This window comes from Pteronotus mesoamericanus, unplaced genomic scaffold, assembly GCF_021234165.1.
Source record: "Pteronotus mesoamericanus isolate MK-2021 breed Mesoamerican mustached bat unplaced genomic scaffold, CSHL_Meso_final contig_169, whole genome shotgun sequence".
In the NCBI taxonomy this organism is placed as follows: Eukaryota; Metazoa; Chordata; class Mammalia; order Chiroptera; family Mormoopidae; genus Pteronotus; species Pteronotus mesoamericanus.
In genome coordinates this window covers 26,780,943-26,797,512 of record NW_026555068.1, presented here as the reverse complement: position 1 = coordinate 26,797,512, position 16,570 = coordinate 26,780,943, and the positions used below count along the sequence as shown (strand labels likewise).

At 49.5% G+C, this 16,570-nt stretch overlaps 1 protein-coding gene across 1 annotated transcript; it reads right to left on the bottom strand.

Annotated features, from left to right (window-relative positions):
• Nucleotides 1–2,770: 2,770 nt before the first annotated feature.
• Nucleotides 2,771–14,702, bottom strand: LOC129064906 (zinc finger protein 596-like). Its single transcript, XM_054566203.1, has 9 exons — nt 14,691–14,702; nt 14,211–14,415; nt 12,559–12,840; nt 12,207–12,277; nt 7,886–7,972; nt 6,139–6,265; nt 5,359–5,454; nt 4,795–4,877; nt 2,771–4,335 (listed from the first exon to the last, which is right to left on the bottom strand). Exons 5-9 carry the CDS (start codon nt 7,895–7,897, stop codon nt 3,691–3,693), a joined length of 963 nt encoding a protein of 320 aa, XP_054422178.1. The 5' UTR covers nt 7,898–7,972; nt 12,207–12,277; nt 12,559–12,840; nt 14,211–14,415; nt 14,691–14,702; the 3' UTR covers nt 2,771–3,690.
• Between the last annotated feature and the right edge of the window lie 1,868 nt (nt 14,703–16,570).

Here is a 16,570-nt window from a genome sequence, read left to right as displayed (position 1 = left end):
GGTCGCGCATTTAGCGGATGTGTGCACGCATTCTCTCCCCTGCAGAAGGCAGTGACTGTCGCCATTAGAATTCTCATTATTCATGTCATTCTGACGGTCATTTTGATCATGGCTGCTCTCGCTCTGAATCTGAGCACTGGCCTTCCCGTCATGGATGAGCTGTTGTGTGTGGTCACACAGCACTGTCCCCGGTTTCTCTGTCCTTGCAGGGTGTCGATGTCATCACAGACAAAATACACACAGCTGGCCCCCGGGAGCCACTGTGCGCCAGGGCGCTCGCTCCTGGAGCTGATTTTCAGGTGTTTCCACGCCCTCTGCAGCACGGACTGTCTTGTGTTTGATGGGGAGACTTGAGTGGCACGTCCTCTGCTTCTCTGAGCACGTGGAAATAAACAGTAACGTTCTCGAGGTCCCATGAAAAACACATGCAGGCCCGTAAGCCCAAGAGCACACCTGCTCCGCCACACCCATTACCAAGGGACCCACATGTCCTTTGTGCCCGGGAAGCCCAGGCCCAGCCTGGGGTGCGGGGCCCTCCAGGGCCCACGGTGGGGTGTGGGGACAGAGCCCCACGGCAGCACCCAGAGACCCTGCCCCAGAGGCGGCTGTGCCTGGTTCCTCGCGGGCATTATCCTCAGCTATTGAGAGGGACCCTCATTTCCTGGCGCGTCCCCATGGGCTTCCTTTTTCACTGTGTCACCCAGCGTTCTCACCGGACCGGTTTACGGAAGGAACCCCTTATTGGGTTGATTCAGGCGGACGTTTTGGACCCTGGCATGGTGCGGATCCAGGTTGTTTCTGATGCGATTTCCGAGGGAGGACCCTGCGTGGACAGATGGCCAGGAGGGGGTGTTCGAAGCCTGGACAGGGAAGATGTTTTACCTTGGGGTCGGGAGGGTGATCGATCCTAGGGTCAGGAATGTGTAGGATCCCAGCCCGGAGGTTGTTCGGTCATGAAGTTTTTGTCATGAAGTTTTCTGAACCCGGTGCACATCACTAGTTAACTGTGCGCCCGACCCATGAAGGCCGGGTGACTGTGCGTATGAAGTGCCAGGTGTGCGTGTCAGCACACGGGTGCAGCCGCCGCCCGCAGAGTCTCAGTTAACACTAGCAGGCTGCCTTCTCTTTCCAGGTCCCCAAAGGGTTTTAATCATATCCTGCTTTTGACACGTTAGCGGTGGTTTTTGATGGAGTATATTTCATTATAAACATTGTTTTAGGTAGTATGTTAGGGTTGACAAATTCTCTCATATACTTAAATTGTGAAATGCAGATAATCATGTTGACAAAAAGTAAGAACTCTAGATGCCATTTCAGTGACATTATGCTTTATCAAACTCTGACCTCACATTAGTAATGTAGAATATATTAATAGCACTTCATAATTTGATATTCATGAAGTATTACTTTTAATAGTTTTGATATTAATAAAGTATACTTTTAATAATTGTTGCATAACTATTACTATAAGCACAGGTTATATAAATGTTAATTGAATTTTACCATTAGAATATTTCATTATAAGGTGTTTTATTTAATTACTGTATCAATATTATAATTGTTATATTATTTCAAGTCAACCCTATTTTAATATTAGATGTTTTAGCATAGCTTAGTTCTACCAAGGTCTTCTCATTGGTTTTTCTTTCAAATTCCAGGCATGGCCACGGTTGACCTGCCATCAAGCCTGCCGTTCCCCAACCTGAGGGCTCGCCTCGCACTCCAGAAAGATGCGCAACTTTGCTTTCACCTTAATCTTATTTGACTTCTAGTATTTTGATTAAAACAATTTTTAAAATGTGAAAATCCCTAAGGATATCTTCTCCATTCAATGCAAAGGAAATCAGTATACTCAGCTGTGTGCTTTTTGGAGCTCTCCCGTATGCATGCAATTCACCTTCAGGAACTAGTCAACGGAGCAAGAGATTTGAGTTTCGAAGGACGCGCGACATGAACTGCCAAGAGGCTGCCTCCCTGCGCGGCCAAGACAGGCAGCTGGATGAGGCCTGCCCGCCGCGGCTCCGCTCGCAGGCCTGTGGCTGGGCTCCGAGGGCCAGGGCCCAGGGGCCAGCGGTGTAGGAGGCTCACACGAGAAGGCTTTCTCTCTGGGCTGGAAATACCAGAACCGATTTTGGAGACAGTTCTAGATGTCATTCAACATCTTACCCATTTAAATTTAAGAATCTCCCAATCTCACCCATGGCTCGTGGAGGAAATTCTCAAAGGACCCGAGGACCCGCTCTCTTATGTGGGAGGCTTTGTCTGTGTGTAAATGTGTGCGAGGCACTGGAAAACACCAGGGTGGAGAAGCTTGGTTCCCAGGCATCATCTGAGGACACAGGTATGGGGCAGACTGCACAGTACTACATGACAAGGACGCAGGCAATCTAACTAGATGACTGAAACGAACACTCAGCTTGTCACTGTGTCAGCGAGTGTCTGCAAAAGGCCCGCGCCCCCTACGCCCCCCAGCGTCTGCTGCAACGCTCAGGGAAGCAGAGCTGCTGCTGGGGGAGGAGACAGAGGCCTCCCGATGGGCCCCTGAGGTGGCGGCAACTCTGAAGCGAACCCACCTCCCTGGCCCTTGCGCCGCCAGGTGGGGGAGGCCCCAGCGGTCACCGCCAGGGCACAGCTGGAGAGGGCGGGTGGCGGTGAGCTGTGGGAAGGGGGGTCCGAGGCGCGGGGGGCACGCCGGGGGCATGGGCCCAAACCCACGCTGACAGCTGTGTGGGAGAAAGCACGACGTCACCAGCACAGGTTTTATGGCAGCAGGGTTTGTTGTTTAATATTTACAACAGGAATCCACGGACAAAGATGATTCTAATTTCTTACAAAAGTTGACACCGAGTATTTCCAGATCACACACTCTCTGGCATCCAGATGCCAAATTTTCCCCATGAATAGTTATTTTTCTCAAAATTCTGAATCATCTGATAAATAGTAGTTAAGAGGCTCTCTTAGAGGGTTTATTTTTTCACTAGACTGAGTTCTGAGTTTTCTGGAGTGAAATTGAGCTGAGGGCCTGTCCGCTTTGCTTTTAGGACGGCTCGTCTCGGTGTGACAACTGTCATGTTGGCTGTGAACAAGTGGTCCCCGAAGACACCCCTCTTTCGTGACACTGAGAGCGTTTTGTGCGGTTTGAACCCTCAGAAGTTTTCACCAAATCGCTTCCCGAGGGTGAACTGCTGGTATTCCTCGAGAGGCCTGAGCCCGCCGCCCTGTTTTAGAGGTCGCTCCACCACTTCCCCCGTGCGCGCCACGCCTGGCTGAATGCCTAGTCTCAGCAACTGCGGACTGAAGCGTCCTCCCAGTGGGGTCTGCTTGTGCTGCTCAACGAGGGGTTCTAAGCGAAAGCACCCCCACACTGACCACAGACCGAGGGGTCTCCCCTGTGTCTCCAGGGTCAAGTTTAGGGCTGTGGCCGAAGACTTGGGTGTCCCTTGTATTTTTGGTGCGCGCTGTCCTACAGCCACCGTGGCCAGGCCACCGGCTGAAGGCTCTGCCACGGAGATGCCACACAAAGGGATCCTCCTCTACGGTATTTGCAGATGTCGGGCGAGTAGGGACGCCCGCAGGATCTTCTGCACTGATCGCAGACAGGGCTTCTGCAGCACGTGAGCCCTTGAGGGTGTTTACACATTAGAGCTACGACTGACGTTCTTCCACATTCCCGACCCTGGGACACCCACGTCATCTCAGGTCCGAATACTTGCTGAAGGCACTCATGATCTCTCCGCTGTGGGTCCCTTCGTGCCGCCGCAGGGCCGAGCACTGGCTGAAGGCCTTCCCGCACAGCTGACATGCATACGGCTTCTCGCCAGTGTGGGTCCTCTCGTGCCGCCGCAGGGCGGAGCACTTGCCGAAGGCCTTCCCACACTGCCGGCACTCGTACGGCTGCTCGCCGGTGTGCGTCCTCTCGTGCTGTCTGAGGTTCGAGGACTGGCTGAAGGCCTTCCCGCAGAGGTGGCACTCGTACGGCTTCTCTCCAGTGTGTGTGAGGCTGTGCTTCCTAAGGTCTGAGCTTTGGATGAAGGCGTTCCCGCAGAGGTGGCACTCGTACGGCTTCTCTCCAGTGTGAGTCATCTCGTGCCGCCTGAGGCTGGAGCAGTTACTGAAGGCCTTCCCGCAGAGGTGGCACTCATACGATTTGCCTCTGGTGTGAGTCTGCTTATGCGAGTTAAGGTATGACTGGTCTCTAAGGGAGCTCTGACCCTGTTTGCCGATACAGGGCTTCTTTTCCATGTGCATTAGCAAGCGCTGAGTCACTGTGCAGCTATGAGTGAACTCTCCCAGATCATTATATTCGTCGGGATCCTCTGGAGTGTGAGGGGACCGCTTTGGGGAAGGAGATGGAAGGCTGTTAATGGTTTGCCTGCAGACGTGCGCATACCGACTTCCCTACGTTTGAGCACTAAACTAATCCTGCGCTGACAGCATCCACCTAAAATCTGTCCAAAGGCACCTGCACGTACATGCTGTGTTACTCCCCTCCGCACACACAAATACTTTCTGTTCTCTAGCACCCCAGCTGCAGAGCTTATAGACTGTGAACAATTCAGTATGTCTCAAAGACTAGGCACATAAGCAATATTTACACAGTTGTCTTTTTATTAAGACCTCAAGTTATAGTTTTATGCTTAGGTTTAGGTCTTCACTAAATTCAAACTACTTAAAACTTTTTGCTCAGAACCAGCTCAATCCCAAATCAACACAAATCTGGCTGTTGTGCTCGGTCACAGACACCCCTGCGCCAGGTCTTCGCCTGGGTGACCGGGCCAGGCCAGCGACACTCACCAGGGGCCCAGCGGCCCACACACCCTTCCCGCGGCTATGTCGCGTGGCTACCACCTCTGGATTTTTAATGGCAGTTTCCCTGCCTAAAAAAATAGAAAAAATTAGAATGGCATTAGGGGAATGAAAATGTCGAAAAGCACCCAGCCCATGAGAGTGTGGCTCAGAAACCGGCACGGGCTGGGGGCTTCTCTAGAAAGTAGAAGTGAACACATTCTGGGGCACTGACAATTAGTAAAGATTTTCAGGATTGAAATATGAAAACAGTAAAATGGAGATGAGGTGCTGGGTAGGTCGAGAGAGGGAAGGCTTCAAAGGGGAGGATCAGGACAAGAGCTACTATGTAAAAGTTTAACTTCAATAAGCACACAAAAATCCTTTTCCCCAAAGCCAATGGCAGGAGAACACACGAGCTCTGATTGATGTATGCACAAAATAACACAGCACCTGAAGAATTTTGCTTTGTTGTCCTTTGCTGACTTCCCAGGACCTTCCCCTGCTACTTCCCACCGCACTCAGCCCCCGAGTGGGCACCTGCTCAGCTGGGCGCCGGCCCCGGCCGCTCACCTGCACCCGGGCCGGGGAGGGGTCCCGGCCCCTCACTCCGCAGCTCTTCTTCTTGCTCCAGCTGGGAAGTCACACCCGAAGGGCAGTGCTGACACCCTGCTCATGGAAAAAAGGTACATGGATTTTGAGATCTATGCCAATGAAGGTGCACTATCAAGTCCAGGATAGGCAATTGAGGAAGAATAAGAACGTTGAAGGTCACCCTGGGCAACACCACCTTGAACAGAGGAAACAGGGACGGCCCTTGCCCGCCTGGGGAGAGGTCCAGGGCCCGCCTGGGGAGAGGTCCAGGGCCCGCCTGGGGAGAGGTCCTGCGTACGGCCACATCCCCCTTCGGGAACGGACTGCGGAAGCCCAGCCTCTGCAGCAACGGAGCACGCGAGTGTCTCCACAGTGGGCCGGGGCTATTTTCAAACGGGCGCCAGTAAACCGATGGCCCTTGGCACTCGTCACGCTCTGTCGTTCTTCACGGCTCTGGCCTCACTCCTCACAGAGTGACTCAGACAGAATGATTATTTAGAAAGCATTTGATTAATTTATTTACGCATTCACAAATACTCATCGCTTTTCCAGTTCTGTTCTGAGTGTTAGAGACTGGGTAGCAAGGTGCTCAGGGCTGCATTCTAGGGGGTGGACAGACTAGATGAGAATAAACGAACAGAGACCGGTCATGGGGTCTAAGAGGGAACCAGGGCAGAGAGTGCAGAGCTGTGAAGTGGCTCCCGATACCTGCCGACTGAGTGGGTGACGAGAGCACACGCACGCACACGCGAGACTCACCCAGGGAGACCAGGTGGCTGATGTTCTCCAGCATCACGTCTCTGAAGAGCCTCCTCTGGGACGTGTCCAGCAGGGCCCACTCCTCCCGGGTGAAGTCCACAGCCACATCTTCAAACGTCACTGATTCCTAGGACACCACGGACATTCTGACTTAGAACGGTCCCCGCCCATGCCCAGAGCAGGAGAGCTGAGGTGACAATGCTGAGGAAGGGGCCAAGGAGCTGGGTGCACAGAAAGACCAAGCTGAGCTTGGGGCTCCTGTCACTTCATTCTCAGTGCCGAGCTGGCACCTGCCTTTCAGATACGTCATGGAGACACACACGGTCAGAATCAACAAACCTTTATTAAAAAGGAATAGCATATGAAGTATGGGGTAACGTAACCTGCAAGTTTCCCTAAAGTGATTATGACTTCCAGACATATGATTATTATAATTGCCCTAAAAATTCATAACTCAAAGTCTCTTCCAGATTACTGTCAAATAACTTTAGTTACTCATCATTGCCACTTTTAAACCGTTACTCATTACGTTGTTCCTCGAGATGAACCTCAGACTTCTCGTCTATGAAAGGATTTAGTAACTTGTTATGAGTGTTGAAAGATTTGATGAACTGACATATGAAATTCGTCCTCCCTGAGTAAACGTGGAGTAAATACAAGGCCTCAGTCTATTGCGCACCAAAGTGCCCAAGGCCCTGGACGCGGTCGCCAGCACGCATCAGAAATGGGAGAGGCTCACTCAGGGCTTGGACCCCGTGGGCACAGCCCCACTCACCTCTACAGGACTCAGGTGAGCACAGCAAACAATAGGTGAGGCGGCTCAGCAGCGAAGCCAGGCCCTCCGAGGGGCTGTGCTGAAGGACAGTCCCAGCCGACCGTCCTGTGGGGTGGGCCCCCATTCTCGACTTTACCTGGGACCCCAACCAGCAGTCCTCACTGCTTCCTTTGCAGCTTTATCTGGTCTCCATGCTAAAGGACAAAAGACGCCTCTTGATCGGTTTTGGTCTATCTAGGTCTTCAGAAATTTCCACATGGTCTTAAATTTTACTCTGCTCCACTCCCTGTCGTGCACGCGCAGCCGCAGGTAAGGAAATAACACTTCCTATCTGTGAATTCCAGTTACTGAACATGAAGAAGGTCAATTACCAAAAGGCAAAATGTGTGACTTGGGACAAGAATGATAGTGAGAATTTTAGTTATCTTTTCAAGAAGTTTCCAAAAGTGCAAATATATTCTATCAGAACCTTACATTTAAAATTGGAAAAAAACAAGCGGACGGTTCCTCGCGCTTTCTCCGGCCTCCGGCCCGCCAGAGCCCTCGCCCAGGGCCTGCCACACTGCGGGACGGGCCTCGCCTGACGGGACCGCGGCCTCCCCGCCGGGCTGCAATGCTCTGCGCCCCCTCCTCCCCTCTCGCCACTGCCCTCACACCGCGGGAGCCGACGGCCTGATTACAGAGGGAGTTATTTCCCGATGAGGACACGGACTGACTGAGAGCAAGAAAACCTCTTCCAGCTCTTCTGTGAATACACAACCTGCTGGAATCAAACAGCGTGACGCTAGGAGGAACATCAGCGCCCGGGCACTCCCGGCCCGCAGCAGCCGCCTCAGAGTCCTGGGGGGAGCTCCCTGGGCTCAGGTCTCCGGGGCCGCCCGGCTGCCGAGGCCACCGCTGCCCGCAGGACAGGCCCGCCCACTGCTCCCAGCAGCGGCGTGCTCGAAGCAGAAGGAGGCGTCCCCTGCTCACCGGGGGCTGCATGGTCAGTAAGTCAGCTGCCAGGAGTCTTCCTTTGGGCTTCCACGCGCAGACAGTCCCAGCACTAAGCAGGCAAGGCTGGGGACAGAGAGAGCAGCCGTGAGACCCCGCGCCTGCGCACGATTTCCAGTCCCACCAAGAAGCCCCAGTGCCCCCCGGCTGGGACCCCCCGCTTCACCGGCACACACGCAGCGGGCTCTGTGAGAAATGCACAGGGGGCTCTCCTCCCCGCCCAGGGCCAAAGCAAAGAAGACCTGACTACAGTTGATAATAAAACACAGAAATACAGAAATCTATGGGTGGGGGAGGGTGCTGAGGGATGGAGGAATTGAGCAAAAAAGGAAAAAAGAGAAAGAACTCATGAGCACAAACAGTGTGCTGAATGCAGGGGTGAGGAAGGTAGGTGGAGGCGGAAGAGGGTACGGGGGGATGAATGGTGATAAAAAAACTGAACTAAATTAAATTTAAAAACAATATCGACAGTGTTGAGTTTCGTGTGTTAATTAGGCCACGGCATCCAGGGGCATTCGATCCCCTCCGATTCCCCAGCACAGCGATCCCTGCCTCACGCCACATGTAGCCTTTGGTTTCCACCTGCAGGGGACACTGTGGGATTCCTCAGGTGCCGTTATCCCTGCCTTTTGCACCGGCAGGGGTTCTCCAGCCCCCGCGGAGCCCTCTGGACCCACAGCCCCTTCCTGCTCTCAAGTCCCCCATCAGCCCGGGTGCCAAGCAACTAAGAACCTATTTTATGATGGAGTTCGTCCATTCGTGCCGTAGCTTATCCATTTGGCAAGGTCAAAGGCTCCCATCCCCCAGTTAAGTCCTTCACATCCCAGCATGCGAAAGGAGCAGGAGAACACATGAGAGTCACAGAGCTACTGTCACGCACTGCCTCAGCCCGCCAGGCCAAGGGTGCCCAGAGCATACAGACTGGCTGAAAATCTCGCTGATCCATCTCATATTTTCATAAGGTAGTAGCTGAAACGCTGGAAGTCCTATTCTATATTAGCTTTCAGTAGTGGCAGTATCCCTGAATTTCACTGCATGCACACACGTATACTTGTGTGCATATGAATGCAGCACACACAGAAAGTCTTTATAAACTGCAAATTTTCACCTAAAATACCAATAATAATCAAACGTATTTCATGGAAAAATGATGAGAATGTGTGACAGACAAAAGTAGAATTAACTCACCCATTTGTACCTGTGGTCCAGAAAAAGAAAAAAAAAGATAAATTTGTATCAAATGTGACTGTGCTTAGGTGCTGACATATATTTGCTTATTTAATCCTCACAGTAAACCTGCTGATTATAGCTTATTTACTAATTTAACAAATGCTATGAACAGAAATAGTTCCAAAAACTTCAGTACTCTAACAAAGTAGCAAAGCTAGAAAATGATCTATCTATCATTTTAATTTTGCTTTGCCTGGCTCCTGAGCTCAAATTCCTTAAGAGGGACACTCCGCACGGGTGGACCTGGAGAGCATTATACGGGGTGAAATAAGCGGGCAGAGGAAGACAAACACCCACGATTTCACTCATATGTGGATTCTAATGGACAAAAAACCCCAAACAAACAAAAAAACCCAATCAAAATAGAGTCACAGAGAAAACAGAATGACAGTCTTCGGGGTTGAGGGGTGTTGGGGGACTGGGCGAACAAGGTGAGGGGTCAAGGAAAGAAACTCATACACACAGAAAACACTGATGATTTCCCGAGGGAGGAGGGCGGGGGAGGTAGAAGAGGGTACGTAACAAACGTATTGCTATTATCTCTACACTGGGCACTACTATCAACTTTCATTTCGGCCCTAATCCACACGTACAAACTTTCCACCTGACATACAAAGTGCAGAGTTCACATCAGGGCTCACTGTTGGTGTTGTATATTCTATGGGTTTTGCAAAATGCATAATGGCACGTATCTACTGGCATGGTATCATACCGAGTATTTTCGCTGCCTAAAAACCGTTGGAAAGGATGAATAAAAACTGATCTTTTTATTGTACTTATAGTTTTGACCTTTCCAGAATATCATACAGTTTGAGTCATAGAGTGTGCAGCCATTTCAGATTGGCTTTTACTCAGGAACATGCATTTAAAGTTCCTTCATATATCTTTGTGTCTTGATAGCTCATTTCTTTTTAATGCTGAATAGTATCCTATTACGTTGATGTATCACAACTTATCTATCTCTTCAGCTGCTGAAGGACATTATGGTTGCTCCAAATTTTGGCAATTAGAAATAATGCTGCTATAAAACATCCATGTGTAGGTTTCTGTGTGCACACGTTTTCCAACTCATTTGGATAAATATACCAAGAAGCATGGTTGCTGGGTGATACAGTAAGAGTGTGTTTAATTTTGTAAAATACTTCTAAACTGCCTTCCAAAGTGGCTGTAGCAGTTTGCAAACAGCCTTGCAGGCGTACCTCATTTTTATTTCAGTTTGCAGTTCCCTGATGACACATGCTGTTGCGCATTTTTTCATATGCTTATTTCCCATGTGTGTATCTTCTTTGGTGAGGTGTCTGTTCGGACTGTTTGCCCATTTTTTATGGGGTTGTTCATTTTCTCATTGGTGACTCTTAAGAGTACTTTATATATAATAACAGTCCTTTATCAAATATGTTTTGCCAGTATTTTCTTCCAGCTGGTGGCTTGTCTTCTCATTTTCTTGACAGTGCTTTTCACATAGCAGAAGTTCTTACTTTTAATCAAGTCCAGCTTATCAATTATTTCTTTAATGAGTCATACCTTTGGTATTGATCTAATCCAAAAAGCCATGGAAAACCCAAAGTCACATAGATTTTTCTCCTATGTTTTCTCATAGTAGTTTTATAGTTTTGTGTTTTACATTTAGGTCTGTTATAAATATTCAGTTAATTTTTGAAAAGAGTGTAAGGTCTGTGTCCAGAATAATTGTTTTTGGATGTGGATTTCCAATTGTTATCCTTACTTTATTGAAGACTTTCTTTTCGTCATTGTATTTTTTTTGCTCCTTTGTCAAATATCAAATATACCCACAGAAAAACTTTATTTGTGTGGGTGTATTTCTGGGCTCCCTGTTGGGTTTCAATGATCTATTTGTCTATTATTTCACCAACAGATTATGTCCTTTGTTATTCATCCTTCTAAAAGTCTCAAAAGACAACCTTCATCTCTTCCCAGAAGCCTCACGATTCTTTTGGATTTTGGCTGTTATGGGCAGTGCTGTGGAGAAGCTAGAGCAAGAAATCTCTCCTGCTCTTTATTTTTAAGAGGACTTGCAATCTATTAACATCTTTCAGACTGTGAGTATCAGGGTGACCCCATGTAAGTAGAAACACTAGTGTTTAAAATACATATCCAATGTACACATTTTTCAGGTATCTACAGTATGCACACTTTACCACCAAGAAGTAGAAAAACAATTTACTGTAGGCCTCTTCCTGTCAGATTTAGCTAAGTATTAAGGACTGTAACACCCTACGAGTTTCAAAATATTAGGGCTTCCTAGAATAAATAATTTAGCTTCACTATTGATTTTCCTATAAGTAGCATGTGCTTTAACTGTTTTGGAAAATATTAAACATTTGACAGACTAAGGACATAATCTTAAGATGCATGGAAAGAGAGAGAGATATATAAAATAACAAATTCTTTTTGAAGAAAACTCATGCAATATACATTTTTGATCTTTTAAAAAATTATCCTCATCACCATCATCATGGAGCACTAGCGCCCTAAGGCCAGAAGAACGCTGAACCGGTTTCTCCTGGACCTGGGCACACAGGGGTCCAGGGCTCAGGCCGTGAACGCACATGCGGGGGCCCTGGCCCGGCCTCCCCGCATGCCGGCGACGCATGGGGCGGAGGGCTGGTCCGCGCTCCTTCAGAGCGTTGCTGGGAGGAGATACAAATGGGCCCATGAGCGTAAAGTGCTCGTACCTGGAGCACTGTGGGTGCTGCTGTTTGGACTTGGGTCTCGCCCACTTGCCTAACGGAAGCGGGAGCCGTTTCAGCACATTTATGCCCCAGACCCGGCGGCCTCCCCCACTGCAGGCCCAGGACCCCGAACCCGCGCAGCCCTGGGAAGGGCTGCCTCACAACGGGGGCTCTCCCTGCAACGGCCAAACATTCTGAAACTCGGGGAACTAAAATGAGCTGGTTTCGGTTTGAATCAGGAATGGAGTGACTGTCGTTCAGGGCCCGGGGCAACGGCAGAGCTCCACGGAGCCATCGTATACGCCCCTCTAGGAGCCCGGATGGCGCCCCAAGTGCCCCCAGGAGTCCGGCAGGGTCTCCCTAGAGCCCACACGTACCCAGTAAGGTGTCAGGCACACGTTTCCACGGTTCAGAATGTTCAGCGAGCATCTTCCAAAGCTTACAAACTCTGCAGAGGAGGAAAACTGACATTTGTCTCCAAAACCAAGGGAAGCCCGAGGTTCCACCTCTGACCCCGACTGTCCTGCACGGCCACAGGCCAGAGGCGGTTGGATGCCCTGCTGCAACTGTGCCCTGCACACCACACCAGCGCTCTCCCTCCTGGGGGGCCTGGACTGCGCCCATGGGGTGCTCCGCACCCCTCCAACTCCCGCCTCTGCCCTGAGCTCCGAAGTAGCTGCTCTTCTCGGAAGAGCGAGGACAGCCCTCTCCCCGGATACTGGTCCGTACCTGGAAATTCGAATCTTCTGTGTGCGGCCCAGCGGGGAGAGTGTCTTCAGCATCGCAGAGGCAGGCAGCGCTGAGGCGGTCACCAGGCTCTGCCCTCTGCCTGTCCTATGCATGTACAGCGAGGAAGAAGCTGAACCCCTCGCCGTCTCGGGTGAGGCAAGGGGTCGGAGGTGCTGGACAGCGCTTCACTGTCTGGGCGATGGGAGCTGGACTTGGGCTGCTGCTTCTTCTGCTCTCCCACTGCGGGGCGCTCAGGAGGGAGGACCGAGCTTCCGGTCGGACCTGAAAGAGAAGACCCCGATGAAGGCAAGGACCTGGTAACTGGGGAAAGGTGGCCATTCCCCAGGACGGTTCGCAGTGCCCAGAAGACACTTCTTGAATACGGCTTACGGATTTGAGTTACGCAGAGACTACGGGGGAATCCAAGGGCCGGGACGGAAGACCTCGGAAGACTAACAAGGCATTGGCCCTGAGATTAGGCTGGGTTTTCATTTCAAGGCAAATTTCTATTGAAATGTCAAATATATGTCATTTTACCTTTACACTTTTTCTTCTAATGAAGTACAGGGATACCCAGGGAAGCCCTAAGCGCGTGAAACAGGAGGGCCCCGGGCATGGGAAGACAGCAGCCAGGCATCGCTGTGCTTCGCCAGCGCTGCCGGCGGGGCGAGGGGGACAGCGGCAGCACAAAGCAGCCCCGCCACAGCCGGCCTCTCAGACTGTGGGGAGCCGCGGCGCGGTCCCACACACTCTCCCAACGGCCTGTGCCACACAGGCATTACGCGGAGCCAGGAAGGGTTCCTGCCGCGGCACAGCCCTGACACACATCTCCAACTATCACACGAATTCCTGTCATTTAAGGAGAACTTAACTCCATAAAAATTACTTGGAAAAAATGCAGTAACTATTAAAAAGGACAAAGTATAAAAGAGGTAGAGGTGAAAAGCAACTGCATATTAATATCCAAGGAATCCTTTGCCTTGAAGCAGAACTTCATTAAAAAATGTTCCAATACTTTCAGCAATGGATGGCTTACAAATTATTAAAAACCTTGACTAATAGAATTTCAAAGCAGAAGTACAAGAATGAAAGTCAAAGACTTACAAGAGAAGGAAAATGATTTGGCAGAGCTCCAAACCTTCCAGAAGTAAAATTAAAAGCACTTAAAAGATAACATTGGGAAATAAAAGAAAGGAAAACAAGACAATGCAAAAAAGAAAAAAATTTCTCACTTACGTGGATGACAGGCTTTAAAATAGTAGAAGGGAAAAGGAGTAAGAAAAAACTACTGAAAGGGTGTGAAAGATACCGAAAGCTGTGAAAGATAAACCCACAATGATAAAATCTATGTTATTGGTAAAAATAAAGGAAATGATATGACAACAATAATTGTATGATTTAATTCAATAAGAAAGACCAGAACACAGACAACCACAGAAGACATGATATGCCAGCTGAAAATTAAGGGGAGAGACTCTTTGTTTTAAATAAGCCTGGAATAAATTTTTTAAATGCACACTATGAAAAGTAATATTGCAACATACTACATAAAAGTACCAATGGAACAAAGCTAAATTGTTTTTCACAGAAAACTTGGTTTTAAATGTTTATTTTACACTAAAAGGGTTACAATACATGATATAAGCACCTACCTCCCGCCAGCAGCGCGAGACTGGGAAGCAAGAAGCCAGAGCGCACACCTGAAGGTGGTGGAGAGGAACACAAGGCAGGAAGCGCAGCAAGCCCGTCCGGGCGAGAGAGGCGGCAGCCCTAACGCTCGGAATCGGTGGGTCCTGGGGGGGCTGGCGGGGAGCTCATGGTCCCTGAGTCTGGCCGCCTTCCTGGAGGGCGGATTCCCTGGAAGACACACACACAGAAACGTCTGAATGAACCAACCGAGTGGGAGTTGCCTCTGAATGACAGGTTGTTTTTCACGTATGTTTTTATATCCTATCATCTTTTTACTCATTGGTATTTCAGCATTTTGGAATAATGAACACATCTAAGTAAAAACGCATTTAATATTTTTAGAGAGAAAGCATGGCAGTTGCTATGACATGAGGGTGGATTACACAGGAAAGTCAAATGATCACTTATTCTAGAACGCCCTTTCTGCAATAAGCAATACTTACAATCAACAAATAATAAGCCATTTTGAAAACTGTATAGCAATTAAACAAAATCCAGGCAAGAGGAGGTTTTTTTACATTAAATTTGATTTCATATAATCCAGGCTGACAGGCCAGAGGGAGGGGCTCGGGGACAGGAGAACCCGGAATATCCCAGGACAGGGCGCCAGAACGGCGTCAGGAGGCAGGGCACACAGGGGTACTGTGGGGAGACTCGGTCCGGCGCGGGGAGCGGAGGGGAGCCGGTGGAAAGGACGCAGGCAGCGAGGTCGGGGCGGGATCCGGCCGCGGGGCGATTTTACCCGAAACCGACGCGGACCCGGACCGGCAGCGCGGCGACCGCTCACTAGGCGGGGCTCCCCGCGCTTTGGGGCTGGCAGACACGGGCTCCGCAACGTCCCCGGGAACCCGGCCTCCGGTGTGGAGGTGGCGGCGCACGGGCATCAACGTGCGAGTTTGAGCGAGAAATCCTAAAACTCACTCCAGGCAACGGGACCCGCAGGGTAGGAAATCTGCTTCCGGGCCGGCAGGAAACTGCGAGCTCAAAGAGGCGGGGCCTGCCGGGTAAGGCATTCCTGGAAGGGCCGGGGTCGGGGGGCTGTGGTGGGCGGGGCCTACGTCCCTCCGGCCCGCCCCCAAGCGTTTCCGGGCTCGCACTTCCGTCTGCAAAACCCAAGTCTCCCGGTTTCCTTCCGGAGCGTGGTGGGTCTCCGTGGTTCCGCGGCTGCCACGCTTCTTCACGTTCAGTGATTCACTTACTGTGAAGTAAAAGCTTTGGGTGGTGGAGCCACGCTTACCGAATGCGGAGGTCTTTCCTTGCCAACAGCTCGAGAACGGTTTCAGTCGAAACCCTTCTTGTGAGCATGCCCTGTTGGGGTGGGTGGCTGCGTTTGGACCCGGACCATCTGCAGTGACAGCCATTTAAACTTTTCTTTTTGGTTTTTCGATGGGAACTAACGTGTGAGCCCCAAACTCGCCTGTGTGAAGTATGGAATTTCACACGGACGACCGCAGGAGTTGGTTTCAGTTTTGTTCTCCCAGTGGCAGGGACCAAAGGGGCGCGGATTGGCTCGTGGGGACGGGTGTGTGTGTGTCCGTGTGTGTGTATGTTTTCCTGTCTCTTTATTTATATTCAGTTCGTTATATTTCACACTTCTTGGGATTTGTAAATTCAAATACCTTTGAGACAAATGTGTGACATCCTACAATTTGCACAAGTCATTATTTGCTAAATATATTGCAATATCACATTTTTCCTTTTCTTTACTCCGTTATCTGATGAGTATTTTTAATTTGAAAGATGTGATATGTTAATCTATGTTTTTGTTTTGTTTTTCTGAATGTTTCATGGCCAGTTTGGAGAATGAGGCTTACAAGAAGGTGTTTCTTAGAAGATAGGTAGATTTTACTTCTAACAGATGAAAAGTCAATTTTTATTTCTCGGCACACGTGAGTGGAATATCTACTTTCTCATGTGAACATTTAAAAGCAATGTAAAACTGGATTTTCATTTATACCCTTAATAAATTTTAAGGTGAAATGTGTGAGTTAAAATTTCCTTTGTAAATTCTGAAGTTCAAGCTGGAGAAATTTGGCAAGACTAAATCCCAACTATTCATGCTGCAGGAATATTCTAAAGATTATTTCCAGAGAAGCACCCTTCTGGTTTTCTCATGTCAAATACAAATTTCTCCACCTTTTAAGGTAGTGTTTAAAAATATTTGGGCTTACGTGGATTTAAGTGCTGGAATATAACATTCTCTTAGACAGGGGGACTGTCAAAAACATTGGATTATTCACATATGCCCACCTACTTCATACGTCATTTGTATGTCACTATATTTTTTCTGCAAACATTTTCCCTCCCTCTCTGTAGTTTGGAG

Excerpts from the sequence above, each read along its gene's own strand:
- LOC129064906 (XM_054566203.1), bottom strand. Across the intron at positions 5,455-6,138 it reads CAGCCACCTGGTCTCCCTGG|GGTGTCAGCACTGCCCTTCG; the intron begins GTGAGTCTCGCG and ends TTCCATGAGCAG. Across the intron at positions 4,878-5,358 it reads CCTCCCCGGCCCGGGTGCAG|GCAGGGAAACTGCCATTAAA; the intron begins GTGAGCGGCCGG and ends CTATTTTTTTAG.